The following is a 23,379-nucleotide window of genomic DNA, read 5'->3' as shown; positions in this document are numbered from 1 at the left end:
ATGGCCAAAATAATACTACATAAATGAAAAAAATACTGTGCAGCAACAAAAACTTATCTAAGTCATCTGTTTGGAAAGAAGTATATAGTAACTTCCTTTGGACAGTCTGACATGTGGCTCTCCTGCCTCATCCCATGTTCCAGCAGCCCCTCATGATAACTTTGACCTGTTAATGTGGTTAGTTAAATTTATGGATTTCCTATTTATTGAACCAATTCATACATTCCTAAAATGTACCTTAATTGACTTCTGTTATTATGTTAGTGTCCTGATGGATTCCCTTTGCCAATACATATATTTTAGGATTTTAGTATCAATATTCGTGAGATCTATAGTTTCCTTTCTTAGTATTTTCTTTGTCAGATTTTGGTGTTAGCATTTGACTGCTTTATAAAAAGAATCGGGAAGCTCTTTTTCTGAGTTTTGGAACAGATTAAATTGCATAAGTATTATTCTTTCCTTTAATTATCAAATACATATTTACTGAACATTCACTGCGTGCCAGGCATTGGGCTGATGCTGGGTAATCACAAGTAGACAAAACAGACATGATTCCTGTCCTCATAAGGCTTGGTTTATTAGGTAAATAGACATTAGTGAAATAATTATGATTATGTAATTATAAACCATGATAAATACTCTGAAAGAAATCGTTGAAGATCTACTTTGACTGTTCTGTTCATGTATTTGAGTAAATGGTTATTGCGTTAATACACACTAAAAATTAATTCTTTTAAAATTAATATTTGTTGAAGATTTGATATGTAATTAGTTCTGTGATAAATACATAAGTAAATAAAATGAGGTCTTCATAATTATAAAAGTTAAAATAAAAATAATGGTGATAGTAGCTACCATGGTAGGTGGTATATTGCACATTTTTTGATTGAAGAAATTAAGACTTACATTAAGTAGACACTTCAGTTATGTCTGTGACACCTCCAGTTGTACACTCCTCTGGAAATTCCACTAAGATTATAGTGACAGAGTAAAGATATAAATCCACAAAGATCAAGAGAGTGAGAAAGGAGAAGATAAATGAAATCAGCATTTGGGAAACTACAAAAGAAGGTGGTCAATTACTAAATGATTTAGTGGATTAGAGAATGCTGAAGGCTGAAGAGAGGTAAGCCAACAAGAGAAGCAAGCCGATTCCCTCCACAGAATCTGGAAAAGGCTCAGGATTTAGAGGTACCAAGTACTTCTCAGGGCAGGAATATGGGTGGAATAGAAATAGAAGTATCTGTAAACTGTGGTATCTTTAAAAAGAAAAGAGAAAATACAACTTACGTAAAAGAAGAGATTCTTTTTTTAAAAAAGGGAGAGAAATTATTCAGGAAGCAAGAAAGGATTAGATAATAAAGCTGAAGAACTCTCCTAAAAAATAGAATAGCCACAACAATTAGACAAAAAGAGTGAGAAAGTATTTAGAAAATAAAGGTCCAGTCAAGAAAGTTTTTCATCTAATCCAGTGGCAGGAAGAAAAATCTATAACGAAATCAGTACTATAGATATGTGGGAGAATCTGGAACATGATACAGTGGGTAGCCAGTGATACCAACAGCCAGTGTCATTGAGATGGGATATGTCATGAAAGGTTTCAGAGAGGTACTGATACCTGAAATCTAAGTAAGTATTCAAATGATAAGCCAAAAAAGGGCACTAGTGTATACATTTTCAGGGCAATAGAAATAGCAAATGCAGAGGTGGAAACACGATACACATGAGGAACTGCAAGCAGTTCATTATTTGAGAAATTCAGTATACTTTACAAAAAATAGCATGTATAGTTTTATAATAGTACACCTTTTTTCAAAAAGGATTTGAGGTAGAACTGTGTGAATATATTTAAGATTCTTTAGAAAAAGTAGCAATATTGGTTATATCGTTCATTATGTCAAGAGGGGAGAATTAAATTGGGATTCAGGAGACCAGGATTCTAGTGCAGACCTACCACTAACTTGTTGAGACCTTAGTGTGATAATGTTGTTGACTGCCTTCCCAGTAATCACCTCCCTTTTTCTTCCCTTCCCCCAAACCACAATTTTGTCTAGCTTTTGGGGTGATCCCATGCTTCAGGAGCAGCTTGGGCGGGTGAGAGTGGGGGGCTGTGTGACTCTTAGTTACTCTAAGCTCATTATGGTAATTCCACTCTCTTTGGTTAGTGATTGTTTTAGGAATAAACGTGTGACTCAGCTCTGGCCAATGAGTTGAGAATGGGGTGCCTGCAGAGAGAATTCTGGGAAAGCTTTCTCACCGAGGACAAAGGAAAAGATGCCCTCTCCCTGCCTTCATCTTATTCTAGCTCTGAAGATGTGTTTGAGCCCAGTGTACGGATGCAACAGAGCAGTTTTCAGGCTTAAGGGTTCCCTCCTCTGCTCCTGAAGCTGAGGATTGTTTTTAAAAATATGGTGCCTTTGTTGCTACTCCTTTTCTAAGTTGCAAGTGTAATCTGGTTTGGGAGGGTCTTTACTTCCAGCTCTGCTTTCCTCTTTGAGACCACTGTCACCAGGAGATACAGCCCTTGCTTTCCAAAGGTCACACACTCACTCTAGGAGTATTTTGTGAGCGCATTCTAAGATCTCCAGGCCACCGGGACACTTTCATCATAGAGACTTTTTCTCGTTTGTCTTGATAAAATGCAGGGTATAGCATAGTACTAGGCACATAATAGTCATCACTAATAGTTTTGTTTAATGAAGGGTGAATCAAATATTACTTATTTAGGGGTGGGGAGAGGTTTTATTTGTGTTCTATTTGATTTTATTATTTCCAGCCAGTAGAACATGGGTGTGGTTCTATAATCTGTGCATTTTGAAAGGTTTTTTTCAATGAGGCAAAATTGATTCCTGTTTATCTCTGCGAAGAAAATTTTCTTTAGAAATTAAAGAATTGGGGGAAAACCACTTCAATTTATGTGTGTTACTACTTCTTATACAGCAAATTTAGCCTTTAGCTCTGGAGACTTGACAAAGAAGGGAAACATTACAAAATTGTACCTAATGCAAACTAGATGCTCAGTAAACATTTATTTATATAGTAGATATGCCTGAAATAGAACTATTCACTTTATGATTTAATTTTTTCTTTTTTCATTTTAGCATTTATGACATTAGCAGAGAACAGGACTATGTCAAGAAGTCCGGGGGTATACTTGGTGCAAATGAATTAAGACCACCCTCCCAGCTCCATTCCCTGTGAGAGAAGACCGAGACAAGGTTCATATCAGAGAAGAGTGGGTATTAAACTAAATGCTATAAGCTATTACTAATGAATCCAAAGCTGCACAGTACAGTTTTTTAGATTTTAATTTAGATCATGTAAAATGAAAGGACTTTTTTAAAAATTCTAACTTCCAGTAGCTACAGATTTCTTATAATTATTAGTCCAAAATTGATAGGTGATTAAGTTTGCAAATTGCATCAGAAAAGGTGTGTGTGTTCAAGAGAAATTGTCACACTCCTCTATCTGTATTTCTTTGAAATTATGATTTATTTTACTTGATTTTAAATTGAGATATTTTAAATAGTAGAAGTAATACATGCTTATGTAAGAAAAATCTAAATTGTAGTGATATATATAAGGCAAAAGTATAAGTTCTCCTTTTTGTCCACTCCCCAATCACCATTGGTGTATATACTGTTAACGGTTGGATTTCCCATCTTTTCTACATCTTTTTCTGTATACTTCCAAACACATAATTTTTTATGGTTTTTTTTTTTTTTTACCAAAATGACAGATAATACATATTATTCACTCAGTAGTATACAATAGATATCTTTGTACGTCAGTATATACAGATTTACTTTGTTTTTATTTAGTGAGTGCAAGGTGTTTCCCTATTGATGGCAATTTAGGCTGTCTCCAGTGTTTTTGCTGTTATAGGTGTTGGTGCATGGAACACCCTTGGACATATAACCCCTGCACTTATGCTAATATTTCTGAGGAATAGATTCCCAGAAATGGAATGGTTATTTGGTATGCCCATTTAAGTTTTTGTTACTTTCTGCCAAATTGTGTTCTAAAAAAGCTGTATATATCTTAAACTGGCAGTCCTTTGATATCTTAAAGGTAAGGGTAGTACATTTTAGGATTAGGTGATTAAAGAATGGGCTGTTCCTTCAACAACTGTCAAATGACCTACTTAGAGGAGATACAGTATATAGGCATGGAGAGTATTAAAAGGTGTAGGTTGCCTTCTACTAATAAGGGCCTTTAATGGCACATATTGTTGGGTTCTTAGTGTTTCTGTCTTTGATAAGTGCTATTGCTTAGTTCACAAACAGGAGTTGTGGTCATGTAAGTCTGGGGGAGATGGAGAAGTGGCTAGATTCTGTTAGATTACTGTGACACCTAAGTTGTTGACGTTTGTTCATCTCATTATTTGCTTTCAGACCAGATGCTTATAGAATGGAAAATAGATACCTGTGGTATAGCATCAGAAGCTGGTTTATAATTTTTTTATCTCTCTTATTAGAAGTTATAAAGAGAGAAAAAAGTGTCCCGAAATCAGACACTCAGTATCCCTGTCATGGATTTTGAGATGGGGGACATTGATGCAGGGCGCTTTGAGCAGAATCCAACTTGTTGTGTCAAGCTTGACCTAACTTTTTTTTTTTTTTGCAGTACGCAGGCCTCTCACTGTTGTGGCCTCTCCCATTGCGGAGCACAGGCTCCGGACGCACAGGCTCAGCGGCCATGGCTCACGGGCCCAGCCGCTCCGCGGCATGTGGGATCTTCCCGGACCGGGACACGAACCCGTGTCCCCTGCATCGGCAGGCGGACTCTCAACCACTGTGCCACCAGGGAAACCCAAGCTTGACCTGACTTTTAAGATCCAATCCACAAATGGCAGAGAAACGTGCCCGAAGCCAGGTGCTACAGGAAGGAATATTAACTCAGTTTTCAGAGCCATTTTGATTCAACTTCAGTTTTTTCCATGTGCTCTTTGTTGATCACTTAAACCGTAAGGGACACTCTTTATGCTTTACAGACAGGTACTTTTCAAGTTACCTTCTTAGATGTTGCTTTAGATTTCTGTGTGGAATAGCCCCCTCTTCTTTCTCTTAATATTCTGATCATCTTGAATGTTAAACTAGAGCATGTGCATTGCTCAGCAAAAAATGAAACTATCCATTTATTTAATGCTCCTCGTTTTGTACGCTTGTTTTAGGCGGTTAAATGAAAGCGCATTGTGTGGGAAGAGACAACGTCAAATGATTTATCAGTAAAATTCTCATTATGTCCTTAATTATAGAGCAGGAAACTTGTGCTTTCTTGAGAGTATAATTGAGGTCATTTATTATGAAGTCATGAAAGATTCAGGGTTTACTGTGGTTTTCCATTAACTTCTCTTTTGATATGCTTTTCCTTCTGCCAACTGTAAAATTATTACTTTTCTAACATATGGCTATTTGGAGAGTGCTGACATAAAAAGGAAGCATTTTTAACCATAAATAAATGGTTTTAGAAGTTACAGTATAAAAGTACAAAATAAGTCATTTCTTACTTGTTCCTCCTTGTTTATTTTAAATCATTACCATTAGTCCTAGCTTTATTGGGAGCAGTACTCCCCACATTGTATTAGATGGGGTCTTTTAAATTGCATTATTTCTCACAGTTTTCAGTTTATTATTGTGCGTTGACGCTCAAAATTGGGGATATATGTAGTATTCAGTACTTGTGAAACTTATAATCTATTAACATCTTGCAGAATTTAGGGAAGTTGATAATCATAGATTGGTCATTTCCAAAGCTATGACAACTTTTATTTCTTTCACTTGTAAGCAACATCTTTCACAAATATTGAGCCTCATAGTATAATTAGATTCTTTAAATATTATATTGCCTTTTAAAAAATTTAAATACTAGGTTTCCAAAATTATAATTTTTAAAGGAATCCTGATTTGCATTTGAGCTAGCTGTACAGATTATTTGTAAAAGGAGTTTGCAAGTGCATAGGCTTCCCAGTTTGTTTTGAGGAAGTAGCTAAAGAAAGCCATAATTTTTAAATTGTTATCACTGGTGTTTTGCTGTTTGAATCTCTTTAGAATATCCATATTTTTCACAGCACTGGTATACCGATATTGAAAGAGAGAAGGTGAAACTGAGGAAAAATAAAAGTCAGATACAATCGATATAGATCAGATGTGCCAACTTCAGAATATTCTTAAGTGTTTCATCCTCTTTTCTTTCTTTCCGTGCTATTTATAATCTTTTATTTTTGATACGATGAAGTATTATTATCAAAATCATTTTTAAATTACCTTGGGAATTGAAGCATTAGGACAGTTTAGTCCAAATGAATTTTACTGAAATGTTTGTTTTGATTTCTGTAATAGTCTAGGGTTTTTTAACCTGTTGTTCATAAATTAATTTTAATTAAAAAGCTTATGTTTTCTTTAACTTTTGAACTCTAGTGTAATTGGCAGAGTCCTGGTATAAGTAGGAAGCCAGATTAATGTACTTATTTATACTGTAAGGCCCAAACTTCCAGTCTTACATAAATTATTCTCTCTATTATTTACAAATAATCAGTGTGTATCCGCCCCCCCAACCTTGTTAAAGAGAATAGAGAGGATGTAAATAGAAAGGAGTAAACAAATCAAATAGTTCAATGTTATGAGAACTCATTAGGCTCAGTTCTTGCTAAGTGAGGACTGGTAAAATCAAAAGACACAAGGGCTCAATCGAGAGAATTACTGGATTGAGTCAGTAGTTCTCAATTAGGAAGCATGCCTCTCATGGGAGGGGTATACCAGCATCTTTGGGATAACACATGGGTATGGTTTGAAGAAAGCACTTTCAAGAAAAGTAATAAAGTTTTATTTTTGTAAAATGATGATTTTATAATACAGCCCATAAGAAGTAAATTTTAATAGACATGTACAGGCTGGTGAGGAAGCCCCAAAGAAACATGATTTCTAATGTGTTTGCTGAGTGTGCAGTAGTAGGCTCCTTCCAAGGGACCTAACAGACTTCCTTGGGGATTTGGTGAGAAGACAGGAAGGGTAAGTTTATCAAAATGTGGCTTAGGTTTAAAAAAATTTAAGAATGAGAAGCATTGGTCTAAGCAGTTGCTGACCACCAACTTGACACTACAGTTGCATCTGCTTTTACCCAGTGTGGCTACAGCGCCCAGCTTGAAACCAAAAGGGATTTATTCTTGCATTAAAAGTCATTCACCCTCAGTTATAATCCATTTAGGTTATTTTCACATGTGAGATCTTTTAAGATAGTCCAGATATGGTAGCCAAAACACATTGTAAATGTCTTAATTATACAGGAAGGAAATAGATGATTATTTCCTATTATCATAGATGATATATTTCCTGTATCAGTATTCAGTGATATTTAGTGTGCCACTTTTCCCCATCCTTTGGTTATCTTAAACAGTTGCATTATTTTTGTTTGTGTTTTGCAGTTTTTGAGACAGTGTCCTTGAGTTCAGACTCTCTCTTCCAGAGGGCAGTTTCAATTCTCCATACTTCTTACTTGGACTCTGCATCTGAGCATGGTTTTCAGTACAGTCAAGTGACTGGTGAAAAATGACATTTTCTTAAATGAGGTGAGGTGCTTGGTACACACTGTGTCTGCTTTATTTTAGTTTTAAAGAAAGAGACCCATTATTTTTGATATATAAGCCTAGTTCTTTTTAGCTATCCCATTTCAGCTGAAATAAAAGATCCTTGGAAATAGTCACTTGAAAGGTAATTATAATATATTCTAGGGAATAGAAAAATAATAAATTTCATTAGTCTTTTAGCAGGAGGAATTCAGATGATGCATTTTTAAAAGTTAATTTTCAAGGCAAAATAACATGTTTATAACATTTGATTATTCTCTCCTTATACGGTACAAAACTCTTTACCAAGAAAAAAAAGCAAGTAACTGTACTCACGAAGAACTTCAAGAAACTTACGGGTTTCTTCTGTTTGAAACTGAAAATCAGGTAAGGGAATTCGATCGTAGAAAAGTAATTTTGTGATGTTAATGTACAAAATTAATTATATCATTAAAGTTAAATATTGGTATTTTAGGTCTATAAAGTTTGTAAGATTACCAGTTCATCAGTCTTTTTTGTTAGTTTGGTGGCAATGTAAATGACAGTGAAAGCTTGTCATGAAAGAGATTGGATTTCTACAACTTTCCATAGGTTTTCTTTAGTTTTATCTTGAATACATTTGTAAGCTCGTGGTGAGATTTTGATTAATACAGATTCCTTAAGTATTAATAATGACTTTTAATGGAGTGAATGGATATTTTCTATTCTCGATCATTGTTTAGATAGATATTTTCTATTTCTTGTGGAGGTTTTTCAAGTTTAAATTACATGATTTTGGGGACAAGATGAACACGTTCAGCATTCTAGTTACTTGGAATTGTTTCATGCCTTATTTTGAAAATTGAACATCCATATTGTTGGTTGTACCTAAATTGTGGAGAAGGAGACTACTGTGTGCAGGTATGTCTCCAGAGATGTGTGTGGCTTCTAGATACAGTTCAGCAATGCTAGAGATCTATAATCCAACTTAAAGTAATTCCAAGGTAGTATTTCGGTTGAGGTCATGATTTTTAAAGAACAGGGATAGATTTGCTAAAGAATAATTAACATTACCATATAACTTATGGATTATATAGTAATACTAGAGAGTTTGTTTAACTTCCAAATAAGATATGTTATGGATTCATACTAAAAAAAAAAAAAAAAAAAAAAGCATTTGCGGAGGAGACATTTTCAAATTTAGTGATTCCCAAGCTGTAATTGAAAAAGAAATCTTCAGGAGAGGACTTATCTGTGAGCTTGTTTAATTTGGTTTTGCCGGTGACATTTTTGTTAACAGAAATAATAAAATTTCACGAAAAAGTTTGAACTGTTAATATTAACTAAAACACAATTGCCTTACGTAAGCTTGCTTTGTGCCATGAATGCATACAACGTACAGATTCTGTATTGAAAGTCTGTATATAGATTATAGAGTTATTTCATGGACCCTCCCAAGAACGATATGATAAGCAAAGTACGATCTTTTGTTTAAGGCAAAGTTGGTATGTCAGCGTGGACTCTGTGTTGGCAGCAGTGCTATCAGCACTCTGGGTGACCCAGGGAAAGGTACGTCTGTAAGGAAAAGGAATCTCTTTTACAAGGTGAAGTGGGGTTTAGTTAGTTACATAAGATACCTATGTTAAATGCTAGTTTCATTGATGATAAATAGTGATCTTTGGAAGCAGACCTTTAAACATATAAATGAGCTTTGAGTCTAAGACTTAAGGTTTTCTAATAGGAGTTATCTTTTTTAAAAGGATGGTTGGACTAGAAAAGGTACTGAAGGTATCTTTCAGTGCCAAGAGTTTAGTGCAGTCATCTGGGGCTAGTGAGGATTTCTTCTGAATTATCATAATGGCAGTAGGAACACATAATAGAGGGAACTGACGCACCTTGGCAACTGTGGAATGTGAGGAGTAACAAAGAATCAAATGTAAGGTAACTTACACTGCACTGATATTGTCAGTAGAAGAGAGACACGGAGGAGAGGAAATTGTAGGGAAGCTGTTGAGTTAAAAGAGAAAGGTAATCTTACTGTCAAGAATGTGGATTAGCACTAATTTCTTTAAGCTTCACTTTCCTCATCTGTAAAATAGATGAAACTACCATCTAGATTTGCTGTGAGGATTACATGAGACTGTGTCAAGTGCTTAGCTTGGAGCTTACACCTAAATGAACACTACTACTTCAGTGAGCTAAATTTGAGAAATAATGAGGTGGTCATAAGTGTTTCTGAAAGCTGTCCTGCTGGTGGTAAAAATAGTTGGAAAAGGGATTAGAACTGGAGGTTGGGGTTCAAGGTGGCAGCGGGTGGGTGTTAGCTGAAGCCAAAAACATTGTTACATGGGGCAGCAAAGATGGCAAGAGCAGAACTTTCAGGTGGTTATGGGAGCAAGGGATGGGGCCACGGGGCAAGGCTAGGAAGAGGGAGTTGAGAGCAGTCCAGGGGATGAAGAATCAGGAGGTGGAGTTTCACAGAGAACAGAAGGCTGTAAGGAGGGGTGTTAGCAGTGTCAGATGCTACAGAAGTTGGAGATCAGCACTGAGAAGGATTACTGGGCTCCATGGCTACATTCCTGCTGACCATTTCTTTTAAATAACAACTTTATTGAGATAACATTCACATACCATTCGTTTCACCTGTTTAAAGTATACAATTTTTTTTTAGCATATTCACTAAAATGAATATGCAGCCATCAGCACAATCAAGTTTAGACCATTTTCATCAGTCACTCCCCACTCCCACCAGCCTAAGCAACCAGTACTCTACTTTTTGCCCCTATGGGTTGGCCTATTCCAGACATTCCATGTAGATGGGATCGTATATGACCTTTTGTGACTAACTTTTTTACTTAGCTTAGTGTTTTTGAGATTCATCCATGTTGTAGCATATACTTCATTCCTTTTTTGACTGAATAATATTCCACTGTACCGCATTTTCTTTATCCATTCAGCACTTGATGGACATTTGGTTGTTTCTACTTTTTGGCTATTATAAAAAAATGGTACTATGTACGTTCTTGTCCAGGTCTTTATGTGGACATGTTTTTTCATTTCTGTTGGGTTTATACCTAGGAGTGGAATTGCTGGCTCATATGGTAACTCTGTGTAAAACAAATGTTTTTTTAAACTTATATTCAGCTCTTCTAAAGGACATGAAAGGGGATAAGTTCATAACCCCAGTAACAGTTTACCTAAAACCTTTTTTTCCTTCTCCCCTACTCTTTTTAACCCCCCCCTTCTTTTCATTATGAAAAATGCTAACATAGAAAAAGTAGAGAGCATAGTATAATATACCTATCACCTACGTTTAACAGATAATGTTTTGCATTATTCTCTTCATTTGTTTAAAAAAGTTTTTTTTTTTTCTGAAAATTGTGAAAGTGAATTACAAGCAAACACCTCAGCTTACATCTCTAAAAATTAAGGCCATTTTTGCGCTTTACTGCAGTCACATGAGTTTATTGTTGATGTTTGAGAGGCTGGCTTCAGCAGGGTGGTGGAGTAGATAGAGGCTGGATTGCTCCTATAAATACACAGTCTTCTTCATCACATGTACTGGGGGTAATAATAAAATAGCACTACTGCCTGTGTGTGTTCTATAGTTTTGGGCTCAAATAGAAATGGATAGTTCTGTGTATGAAAGTAATCCTTTATATTACTGTAGTGTATTATAGTTTTAAAAGTTTATGGATCTTTTTAAATCTTCCTGAGAACCCTGTGATTTATGTATCTATACTCATGCCCACCTTGCCCGCTTAAGTGACATACTCCTCAGTCACATGGTTATTATTAGCAGTAAGTGAAAAACCTGGAACTGGAACCCAATCTCCTGGCCACAAGTTTATTGCTCTGTCTGCTATATCCATGTCCTCACCATTGTCTTTTATGTTTCAAAAGAGATACTTCAGGAATATCTCTGAAATGTGTCCTTTCCTCCTTATTCTCACTGCTGCTGCCGGGTGGGGATCCTCTTCTCCTGTCGTAACTTAAAGGAGTCTCTCCCCTCTTGAGACTCACTTCTCTATTAAGCTGCAGTGGGCTGTGATGTGGCTACAGTGGTGAACAAAACACATATAACCCCCGCCTCCCTGGAATTCACAGCCCAGCAGAATAAGCTGCTTGAAGGCAGGACCTCGTTGTATTTCCCTTTGTGGCACTGCTGCCTGGCACACAGCTGCAGTGTAGTAGACCTCAGCACACATTCTTAAATATGAGTACTTACTGAGATGTTTTGCAAAAAATAACTTGAGAATCAGATTACTATAGGCCTTTTCACTGAATGATTGCATGGAGAAAAAACAGACTCACGAAGACTTTTCCAAACATGTGATACTCTTATCCCTTTTCACTTACCATACCCAAATAGAAAATTGGTTGTCGAACAGATGTGTTGTATCTTAGCTCTAATGTTTCCATACCTTTAGAATATCTCAAATAGTTTTTAAAAGGTAAGCAGTTTCAAAATAGTTTTTTAATGTTAGCATTTATTTGTCTTTTGTGTTGTCTTGTTCAGTTAAAGGTAACCCATGTGTAAATAATCTTTTTAAAGTGTAAATTAATCTATTTTTATACTTTTATAGGTGTATACATTTCCAAATACTCAGACTATCTTCATGCAAGACCTTGGTATCATGGGAAGTCTGGTTATGTTGTAATTTTTAATCTAATTAAGGTAAAGACTAAATGTGCTTCTATGTAATTTTTCTTTTAAAAATGAAAGATTATCAGTCTGTGATAATGTTCTTTGCAGATCATTTGCTACACATAGTCCTTGCCAAAGACAGCTATCTAAAGTCAGAGAAAATAACTGCTTTTTGCTTTCCTTTACGGACAAAGCTTTTTTTAAATTCATTTTATAGATGATCTATGAATATGTTTTTTTTAAAAAGGCTTCAAAATAATACAACAGGTATTCAGTGAAAAGCTTTCCTCTCACCCTGTCCCACAATGCCACTTTTTAAATAGTAAATAACAGAAAACGAGTAGCTGCTTATAAAGCAGTGTGATTTCAGTTATAAGAGATGAATTTAGAAAGCAACATTCATTGATTTAAGTTGTCAAAATGAGAAACCTTTATATATTTTTTTAACCCCTAAAACATTGAGACCTTGTTCACAGTTTCATGGGGCACCTGCAACTGATGATCTCAGAAATTTTTAAATGCCCTTAAATAGTCCAGTATAAATGAATCACGCAATTAGAATTTTCACTCAAATAGTAGGAAAACTCTAATTTTAGAGGTTGGGGGGCTTTTTGAGGACATATTCTGTGGTCTCGTTTTGGTTTTGCTTTTGTTTTAGCTTTCCTACTATCTTAAGTTCTTTGGTCATAAACCTAACACTACTGATTTTTTTAAGAGTGTGAACTCTTCATATTCCAAAACTTGTCCCCAAGAACTGGAGGGAAAGTAGCATTGCATTGGCTCATAGTCACTGCTTCCCTCCCTTACTCTTCCCTCTCCTGCTCTGTGATAAGTGCTGTAGTTCTGCCGCAGACAACGTGCCTGTCAGCTCAGGTAACAAACATTTTTTGCTTATGTCAGATTGTGCCTCGCCATTGGTTTCGTGCCCCCATATCCCACCCTGTCTGGTGGATACTGCTGTTTAGTTTTTGCCTATGTGCTCTCAGTCTTCCTTACTTTACTGCTTAGAAGGCAGCCCTGCCCAACATCATAAGCTGTTTGATGGGGAGAGAATACAGGTTTTGATTGCTCACTGAAGTACCATTTATATTATTTGTCTTCTTAGTATTGCCTTTGGTGGTCCTGTTGATGAAGAGGCGGGACCTTGACAGCAAACATGTGTATATGTTCTTTATTAGGCTACTTTTAAATAAATCCTAGAGTCAGATTATTGCTATTTGAAAACATTTGATTAGTCTTAATATTTTCATTCTAGGGAAGAGTCAAGTTTGTGTCTGAGAATTATACAACTAACTATACCAGCCCATCTTCTGGCTATGATTGCCACGTGGCTGTAAGTACTAACAAGTTTTCTCACAAGACAAGTCAGTTTCGCACCTTTGAACTGAATCAGGTATAGTCACCTGGGAATAAATCATTTCTAAATCTAAGGAGTTAAATTTTGGGGTTGGGTAGGGTTGAAATAAACTTGATGCACGTGGAATTCTGTAGTATTACCCTGATAATACTTATTTTGCTTCTTTCAGTATTACCTCTATGAACTTTCAGGCAGCACTGTTATTGAGCGACCCAGACAGATCTGTCCTTATGTGATTGTAGCTTTTCAGTACAGGGAACCTAAAAAGATGGCAGCACCAGCTCATAATCATAAAAGCAAGTAAGTAATTATGTACATACTTGGTTTTACTGGATTTCTTTCCTTTGCTCTTATAAAATATGCTTCTTTTTTTTCCCCCTAGACTTGAACTCAAAGAAGATGGTAAGAAGTTATTTAATTGGTTCTTTTAGCTGTTTCTTTAAGTAAATGTTTTGTTCATAAATAAAATAATCAGTTTCTTTCTTACCCTCATTTCTCACAGTTCTCATCTATCCATGGAAAGGGAAATTAATTATTCAAGGCTGTCTGACGTGTGATATAACTCTTTGGTCCTCTTACGGCACATTGGTTCCAAAACAACTGTAAGTATTGAATAAGTGCCTTTACTGATGCTTGTATAATTTTTTGATTCTCATTTTGAGGTCTTGCTTGTTGGCACTGGTGTGAAATACAGCAACCGTACTTGGTTTTAGATTACTCCTGGGGAGATGTATAGAGCACAGGGCCATGACACAGGAGACCTAAATTCAGATATAAATCTGACCGTTGCCTTGAAATAAGTTAGTTTTATAATCTTTGACAAATCACTTTTTATATTTTAGTATCTTAATCCATTTATGGGAAAATGATCTCTCAGGCTAAATTAATTTACTTGATGCTAGAAGTTTGACTTTCCCCAAGAAACAACTTGGACTTGCCTAGATAACAGATGCAACAGATTCTAGCCACTGAATTCTATTAGAATCTTTATAAGGTTTGCAGTATCTAGCTTTTTAATTTTCACACGATTTTCCTAGACTAGTATTAGAGTAGCCTTTACATGTATTTACATTATGATGAATTACAGTACTTGCTTCTGCAGAGAGAACTGTGAAGGGCATCTTGTGATATCTTTTTGTTTAATCTATTCTTAGTTTGCACCCAAAACTGTTGAAAGTTAGACATGCTTTAATTGAAAAATAAAATGAAAACTGGTGTGCTATTAGAAATCATTTACTTTCTACTGGCCTTTTTTAAGAAGAGAGAGGGAATTTATAGCCCATAGAATAAATTAAGGATTCTGTGAATAAATAAATGGGAGAGAAGGGAAAGTTCTTTCTCACTGTAGAGTGCAACTAATAGGTATAGAAAGAGCGATGGAATTTGGAAATCACATTTTGGCAACATCATAATAATCAGTGGAGGCTTGATGTAGTAGGTGAAAGTTTGATGGTATTTACATATCTCGCAAAGGAAAAAATAAAGACTTTACAATGGAAGAAGCTACAGAGACCATCTTAACTAAGTGGTTAAGTTAATGTCACCAGGAGAGGAATAAACATCATGTGCTTCCTGATATGATGCACAGAGAATAACACGATATCAGTCTGTGGTGCTCCTGCCAATCTAATCAGGAAGAAAGGTTAGACATGCCCAGATTGAGGGACATTCTGCAAAATAAATGGTCTATATTATTCAAAAATATCAAGGTCACTGAAGATAAAGACTCAGAGATTGTTGCAGACTGAAGGAGACTAAAGAGACATACGTAAATGCAATGTGGCATCCTGGATTGGATCCTGAACCAGAAAAAAGTACCTTCTTTTGTTACAAGGGACCTTAGTGAGACAGTTGGCAACATTTGAATGAGGTCTGTAGGTTAAAAAATTGTCCTGTATCATTGTTAATTTGTTGATTTTTGCTAATTGTTTTGTGGTTATATAAGGAAATATTTTTCTTAAGGGTACACATTAAGAAGTATTTGGGGGGAAAGGAGGCATCTGTAAGTCTGCAAGTATTTAAAAATGAGTTTTAGAGAAGGAAAAGGTAGTCAGGGGAAATGATGCAAGTCTGGCTGCGGTTCATCCTGTGGCACTGCATGGTCGGCAGTCCCATATTATCAAAAGTTCTTACGTAGTGTAATTTCTAGAAGATTCTCGTTCCAATATGCATAATTCTTCCACATGTCTGGATATTTTGGTTATAACAGAAATGCATGCACTCAGAAAATGGGAACGCATTTGCAGACCATGGTTTATGAGGTCACATACTCAAAAATCTATACTATTTATGAATGTGTACATTATTTGATCTGGCGTTTATAGATTTAAGAATTTTTTGTGGTTATAATATTTTTGTTTGCTTTATATTAGAAAACCAAAACTTATGAAGCTGTAGTTTCAGTGCTTATTACATTACATGATATTGTTATTTTGTTTCTTAGACCACACGAACTAGACTTTAAGTATGTAATGAAAGTGTCGTCTTTGAAAAACAGACTACCAGAAGCTGCTTTTAGAAAACAGAATTACGTGGAGCACAAAGGTCTGTTCAGATGTCATGGTACACTGCATGTCCTGAGCTCTGTTCCAGTTCTTTTCCACCCTCTCTTTCATACACACATGCACGCGTGCATGTGCACTCTCTCTCTCGCCCTCTTACTTCTGTTTTCCCTTAAGTACTTCTTAAAAGGGTCTTTTGTGAAAGGTGTAGAGTAGCTCTGTGATTCAGTTCTTGGGAGGTTCCCTCTCTACCTACTTTCTGGAGAGTTTATATCGTAAATGGGTGCTGAATTTTCTCAAAAGCTTTTTCTGCATCCATTGAGATCATCATAGGGTTTTTATCCTCCAATTTGTTAATATGGTGTATCACATTGATTGACTTGCGTATATTGAAGAATCCTTGCATTCCTGGGATAAACCCCACTTGATCATGGTGTATGATCCTTTGAATGTGTTCTTGGATTCTGTTTGCTAGTATTTTGTTGAGGATTTTTGCATCTATGTTCATTAGTGATATTGGCCTGTGGTTTTCTTTCTTTGTGACATCTTTGTCTGGTTTTGGGATCAGGATGGTGGTGGCCTCGTAGAATGAGGTTGGCAGTGTTCCTCCCTCTGCTATAATTTGGAAGAGTTTGAGAAGGATAGGTGTTAGCTCTTCTCTAAATGTTTGATAGAATTTGCCTGTGAAGCCACCCGGTCCTGGCCTTTTGTTTGTTGGAAGAATTTTAATCACAGTTTCAATTTCACTGCTTGTGATTGGTCTGTTTATATTTTCTGTTTCTTCCTGGTTCAGTCTCGGAAGGTTGCGCTTTTCTGAGAACTTGTCCATTTCTTCCAGGTTGTCCATTTTATTGGCATATAGTTGCTTGCAGTAGTCTCTTATGATCCTTTGTATTTCTGCAGTGTCAGTTGTTACTTCTCCTTCTTTCATTTCTAATTCTGTTGATTTGAGTCTTCTCCCTTTTTTTCTTGATGAGTCTGGCTAATGGTTTATCAATTTTGTTTATCTTCTCAAAGAACCAGCTTTTAGTTTGATTGATCTTTGCTATTGTTTCCTTCATTTCTTTTTCATTTATTTCTGATCTGATCTTTATGATTTCTTTCCATCTGCTAACTTTGGGGGTTTTTTTGTTCTTCTTTCTCTAATTGCTTTAGGTGTAAGGTTAGGTTGTTTATTTGAGATTTGTCTTGTCTCTTGAGGTAGGATTGTAGTGCTGTAAACTTCCCTCTTAGAACTTTTGCTGCATCCCATAGGTTTTGGGTCGTGTTTTCATTGTCATTTGTCTCTAGGTATTTTTTGATTTCCTCTTTGATTTCTTCAGTGATTTCTTGGTTATTTAGTAGCGTGTTGTTTAGCCTCCATGTGTTTGTATTTTTTACAGTTTTTTTCCCTGTAATTGATATCTAGTCTCATAAAGTTGTGGTCAGAAAAGATACTGGATACGATTTCAATTTTCTTCAATTTCCCAAGGCTTGATTTGTGACCCAAGATATGATGTATCCTGGGGAATGTTCCATGAGCACTTGAGAAGAAAGTGTATTCTGTTGTTGTTGGATGGAATGTCCTATAAATATCAGTGAAGTCCATCTTGTTTAAGGTGTTATTTAAAGCTTGTGTTTCCTCATTTATTTTCATTTTAGATGATTTGTCTGTTGGTGAAAGTGGAGTGTTAAAGTCCCCTACTATTATTGTGTTACTATGGATTTCCCCTTTTATGGCTGTTAGCATTTGTCTTGTGTATTGAGGTGCTCCTATGTCAGATGCATAATATTTACAGTTGTTATATCTTCTTGGATTGATCCCTTGATCATTATGTGGTGTCCTTCTTTGTCTCTTGTAATAGTCTTTATTTTAAAGTTTATTTTGTCTGATATGAGAATTGCTGCTCCAGCTTTCTTTCAATTTCCATTTGCATGGAGTATCTTTTTCCATCCCCTCACTTTCAGTCTGTATGTGTCCCTGGGTCTGAAGTGGGTCTCTTGTAGACAGCATGTACACAGGTCTTGTTTTTGTATCCCTTCAGCCAGGCTGTGTCTTTTTGTTGGAGCATTTAATCCATTTACAGTTAAGGTAATTATCGCTATGTATGTTCCTAGTACCATTTTCTTAATTGTTTTGGGTTTGTTTTTGTAGGTGTTTTCCTTCTCTTGTGTTCCCTGCCTAGAGAAGTTCCTTTAGCATTTGTTGTAAAGCTGGTTTGGTGGTGCTGAATTCTCTTAGCTTTTGCTTGTCTGTAAAGGTTTTAATTTCTCCATCGAACCTGAATGAGATCCTTGCTGGTAGAGTAATCTTGGTTGTAGGTTTTTCCCTTTCATCACTTTAAATATGTCCTGCCACTCCCTTCTGGCCTGCAGAGTTTCTGCTGAATGATCAGCTGTTAACCTTACGGGGATTCCCTTGAGTGTTATTTGTTGCTTTTCCCTTGCTGCTTTTAGGATTTTTTTCTTTGTATTTAATTTTTGATAGTTTGAGTAATATGTGTCTTGGCATGTTTCTCCTTGGATTTATCCTGTATGGGACTCTCTGCACTTCCTGGACCTGACTGGCTGTTTCTTTTCCCATGTTAGGGAAGTTTTCAACTATAATCTCTTCAGATATTTTCTCAGACCCTTTCTTTTTCTCTTCTTCTTCTGGGATCCTTATAATTCAAACATTGGTGCTTTTAATGTTGTCCCAGAGGTCTCTGAGACTGTCCTCAGTTCTTTTCATTCTTTTTTCTCTATTTTGCTCTGCGGTAGTTACTTCCACTGTTTTATCTTCCCGGTCACTTATCCATTCTTCTGCCTCAGTTATTCTGCTATTGCTTCCTTCCTGAGAATTTTTATTTTCATTTATTGTGTTGTTCGTCATTGTTTGTTTGCTCTTTAGTTCTTCTAGGTCCTTGTTAAACGTTTCTTGTATTTTCTCCATCCTATTTCCAAGATTTTGGATCATCTTTCCTATCATTACTCTGAATTCTTTTACAGGTAGACTGCCTATTTCCTCTTCGTTTGGTCTGATGGTTTGTTACCTTGCTCCTTCATCTGCTACATATTTCTCTGTTTTCCCATTGTGCTTAACTTACTGTGTTTGGGATCTCCTTTTCGCAGGCTGCAGGTTCGTAGTTCCCTTTGTTTTTGGTGTCTGCCCCCAGTGGGTAAGGTTGGTTCAGTGGCTTGTGTAGCCTTCCTGGCGGAGAGGACTGATGCCTGTGTTCTGGTGGGTGGGGCTGGATCTTGTCTTTCTGGTGGGCAGGGCTGCGTCCAGTGGTGTGTTTTGGGGTGTCTCTGAATTTAGTATGATTTTAGGTAGCCTCTCTGCTAATGGGTGGGGTTGTGTTCCTGTCTTGCTGGTTGTTTGGGGTGGGGCGTCCAGCCCTGGAGTTTGCTGGCCATTGGGTGGAGCTGGATCTTAGCGTTGAGACAGAGATCTCTGGGAGAGCTCTTGCCGGTTGATGTTACATGGAGCCGGGTGGTCTCTGGTGGTCCAGTGTCCTGAACTCGGCTCTCCCACCTCAGAGGCTCAGGCCTGACACCAGGCCGGAGCACCAAGACCAACCATGTCAGCCACACGGTGGGTCTAGGGAGAAACGGAATTTTTCACAATAGCATTTTAAAATAGGAAATGTTCTGTGTTTCTGATTTTCTCCACAGTCTGTTGCCAAGATATGTGCTTCAATATGTATGAGGTGAAACTGTCCAACAAACAAGGGGAAAAAGTAGATAAACTAACAGAGTACATTAAAAGGGAGCAATTGGTAAGAATCATCAGTTTAAAATATTATTATTATGTTTTCCTTAAATTGAGAAATTGATATCTGTTTATTAGTTGGCTCTGCCTAGATTGAATTGTTTTAGCTTGCTCAAAAGGATTTTTTTTTTTTTTTTTTTTTTTTTTGGTCACGCCACACAGCTTGTAGGATCTTAGTTCCCTGACCAGGGGTCAAACCCGGGCCCACAACAATGAAAGTGCCAAGTCCTAACCACTGGACCGCCAGGAAATTCCCTTAAGAGGATATTTATCATTTAATATTTATTGACATGATATGTATTGGCTAACATGTTCATCCCCTTTGTATCTTAGTTTACTTTTTCTGTGTCTCACTAGTCAGTTCATACTCCTGGTTTTAAGTATAGGAGGACAGTTTTTCTCAAATCCTTTTTTGTTGTTGTTTTTGTTTTATGATGGAAGAATTGAGTAGATCCCTAGTATTTCTGCATTAATCAAAGGAGATTGATTTGTGGGATATTTCTTTAAAAGTGACCCTTGTCAACACATAGGTGTATAAAGAAGAAAAAGTTGCTGCTTCTATTGCTTTCATAGCGTAGAAAAGCACGATTCTACTGAGAAATATGTAACATCCAAAGACCTCTCCACTGTGTTAACCAGGGCTCCTCGGTCTGAGGATAGGAGTAGATGCTGACCTTACAGTGAGTGATTCCCAAACATCCCAAAGGAAACAGTGTGCATGGTGGAAGTGAGCAAACAAGTCTGCTCAGCCCTTTAGTGGCACAACGGACTTATCCCCATAGTAGACAGTATGAAACCGGTAAATTAACAGAATAGATAGGTGAGCTGCCTTGGGGGAAGTGTCAGGTAAGATGCTTGAGTTGCATGTAACAGAAATTCAGACTGGCTTAAACAATAAAGAGTTTTGATAGGCTTACTTTTGAGTTTTAGATGGTAAAGCAAGTTCAAGTGCTGTTTGCTCAGGACTCTTTTTCTTTCAGCTTCTCCCTCCTCTGTGCAATAGTTCTGTCCTAGGCTGCCAGTCAGGGCTGCGTGCTTCCTTTTTGCATGCAGAGAGAACCCGTCCTCCAAACCATGGCTTCTGTCCTTAGACCAGTTCCATCATCTGCATGTCTCTCAGCAGCAACTAGAAAGGGAATGGCCCACACTGATTAGTTCAGGCCACTCAGAGCCCACCTTCCAGAACTGGGTGCGAGGTCAGGGCCCCCATTCTGCAGTAAGGAGGTGCAGTGGCTGACACAGGATGCTGAGCAGGTGACCACTGAATATCGACGGGGATTACAGGCTATGTGTTTTCGAAGTAGTGTAGTTCATTTTATATTTGGAAATTCAAAGGAAGGAAGTTCAAAGATACTTTGAGAAAATGCATTAGTGAAGGGTCTACTTGTGAGTGCTTCTGGTATTGAGCTCAGGAGACTCGGTGCCCAGCTTTACTTCACAGTTTGTGTGTTAATTACTTAACAGAAATTACTTATCACATAAGGTCCTTCGCTCTCAGTGCTCCAGGCTGCTTTTCCTGCCTCATTTTATAATGAATAATCTTTACATATCGGTCTCCCTACCTAGACATCGAGCTCCTTGAGGGTAGGTATCATGTCTTAAGCATCTTTGACACCTTGGTGCCTGGTGTATAGTGGACGAGCAGTAAATGTCCCTTGTACCTACAACACTGGACTTCAAGAACAGTACTGAGGAAGGTCTCTTCTTTAAAAGGTGGTAAAGACATGTATGGCTGGATTTTTCTGTGTGTGAATGGAAAAGGCTAGAAGTAGATATTTCAAAGATTCTATGATTTTTTTCCCCACAAAGGTTAAAATAGGAATTTTATATAGCCCTTTCAGCGCGTAATTTGAGAGACTAATAAGATACACTACATATTTGTTTTACGTGCACATATTTTGGAATAAAGGAATGTACAGTTTTAAGCAGATATAGGATTTTACTTTCATCTATATTACAAAACTAAAATTCAGAATAATGTAGCTAATTATTGTCACTTTTACTCTTTACACCGATAAAAAGATAAAACAAGAATTACATCTGTTTGCTGATAAATACCAAAGATATGGGTATATATAACTGTTGATACATTTATTCAGTAATTCTTTCTTGAGTGCTTACTGTGTGCCAGAAGCAAAAAGACAAATTGTCCCTGCCGTCAAGGAACTTACAAGACTATAGGAGACAAAAATGTAAACCAACCAATGCATAGGGGCTGTGATAGAAATGTTTGGAGACTCACAATAGTGATTGTTCCTGTGGGTGACGTTTCAGTCTCATAATTAGTTCCAATAAATAATTAGAAAAGAAGTCTTTTTTTCATACTTGAGTTGTTGAATAATTTATTGATTTATCATATTTGTAGGCTTATGACCTGTCAAGTTTTGAAGTATGTTTTATCACTTTATAAAGTGGTATCTTTTACTCTGTTTTTTTAACTGACAAATTACTGTATGACATTGAATTTTATCTTTGTTAAGGGTATATAGGCTTTTGAAATGGTGACTAATGGGGAAGAAGAGCTGTTATCTCTGTGATTTAGAATGACAGAAGATGCCACTGAAGACTGTGGTAGAGGGAAAATAGAAGTATTTATTTTCATCTGCATTTCTTATAACCAGGGGACCTAATGATGTTATTTCCTTTTATTACTCATCTCTTAGGAAGCTGTAGAAAGGATTCTTTTAATGGATGGTATCTTCCAGTTTTTCTAGTCCCAGGATTCTGTGATATGTTTTGTATTAAAATGAGCTTAACATGTTAATCATAGGTCTGATTGACCTTGAATTTGTAGTGGCTAAATGGGAACAGAGCGGCTACTTAGCAGTATGAAATGTCCAACATGTCAATGAAAAAAAATGAAAGACGTTGTTTCTGATTGATTTGTTATGTAATTGAACACTATCCTAAAACTAACCCATGATGTTCTAGTTATTTATTATATGTAGCCATAACAAGGCCAAGATTACTTGAATGCTAAGGAGCTTGCAGTTTCTGATACTGGGGACAAAATTGTCCTGATTCCCATAAATACTGACATTTCAAGAATTTTTTTCTTTAACTTTTCATGAGCTTAAAAATCACTGAAGAATGTGGTAGAGGGAGAAGGAGAGAGGAATTGAATCTTCTTTCTTGCTATTTTATGTTTAAGGCAATCGTCAAATGCTTAGAAGATCGAGAATTTTTCATTTTACTTACGTCGTCAGCCTTAATGTCAGAAACAAGTAAGAACAACTTTTTGAATAAATGTTTTTCAGTATGTTTACTTTTATTGTGTAAGATCAGCAACCTCACGTTTCTTCTGATTCTCATTCTGTGTAGGTTTTGGAGAGGAGCAGATGGGTCTTCACGGGTTGCATTTATTCCATTCATCCCCGTCAGCAGGTAAGGACCAGGACTGGCAGTTCACTGCACCTGTGGGCCATTTTTCAGTCCTCATCTTAAACTCTCAGCAGCATATGACCCTGGTAACTCTTTTCTTCTCTTAAATAACTTTCTTCCTTTACTCTCCCTGGTCAATCCTTCATCTCCTTTCTTTGTAGGCTTATCCTTTCCTGTCTGCTCCATGCTCAGATATCCACCTGCCTATGGACATTTCTT

At 36.7% G+C, this 23,379-nt stretch overlaps 1 protein-coding gene across 1 annotated transcript; it reads left to right on the top strand.

Annotated features, from left to right (window-relative positions):
- Positions 1-2,454: 2,454 nt before the first annotated feature.
- Positions 2,455-23,167, top strand: LOC149748489 (protein TASOR 2-like). The gene is made up of 8 exons (XM_089916067.1): positions 2,455-3,235; positions 4,627-12,221; positions 13,718-13,848; positions 13,931-13,950; positions 14,051-14,150; positions 15,992-16,092; positions 19,683-19,786; positions 22,931-23,167. The coding sequence occupies exons 3-8, from the start codon at positions 13,817-13,819 to the stop codon at positions 23,165-23,167; spliced, it is 594 nt and encodes a 197-aa protein (XP_089772193.1). The 5' UTR covers positions 2,455-3,235; positions 4,627-12,221; positions 13,718-13,816.
- Positions 23,168-23,379: the final 212 nt, after the last annotated feature.

Source organism: Delphinapterus leucas, chromosome 8 (assembly GCF_059928025.1).
Source record: "Delphinapterus leucas isolate spDelLeu-1000000601 "Yukka" chromosome 8, BTC_Dleu_Yukka2, whole genome shotgun sequence".
Taxonomy (NCBI): domain Eukaryota; kingdom Metazoa; phylum Chordata; class Mammalia; order Artiodactyla; family Monodontidae; genus Delphinapterus; species Delphinapterus leucas.
The sequence above is the reverse complement of the archived record's forward strand: the minus strand, read 5'-3'. Positions and strand labels throughout refer to the sequence as shown.

What these genes read in the sequence shown, in the direction of transcription:
- LOC149748489 (XM_089916067.1), top strand. Translation starts at nt 13,817, where the DNA reads ATGGCAGCACCAGCTCATAATCATAAAAGCAA. An exon ending in ACTTGAACTCAAAGAAGATG is followed by an intron (nt 13,951 to 14,050) that starts GTAAGAAGTTAT and finishes CATTTCTCACAG; the next exon opens with TTCTCATCTATCCATGGAAA. An exon ending in ACATTGGTTCCAAAACAACT is followed by an intron (nt 14,151 to 15,991) that starts GTAAGTATTGAA and finishes TTTGTTTCTTAG; the next exon opens with ACCACACGAACTAGACTTTA.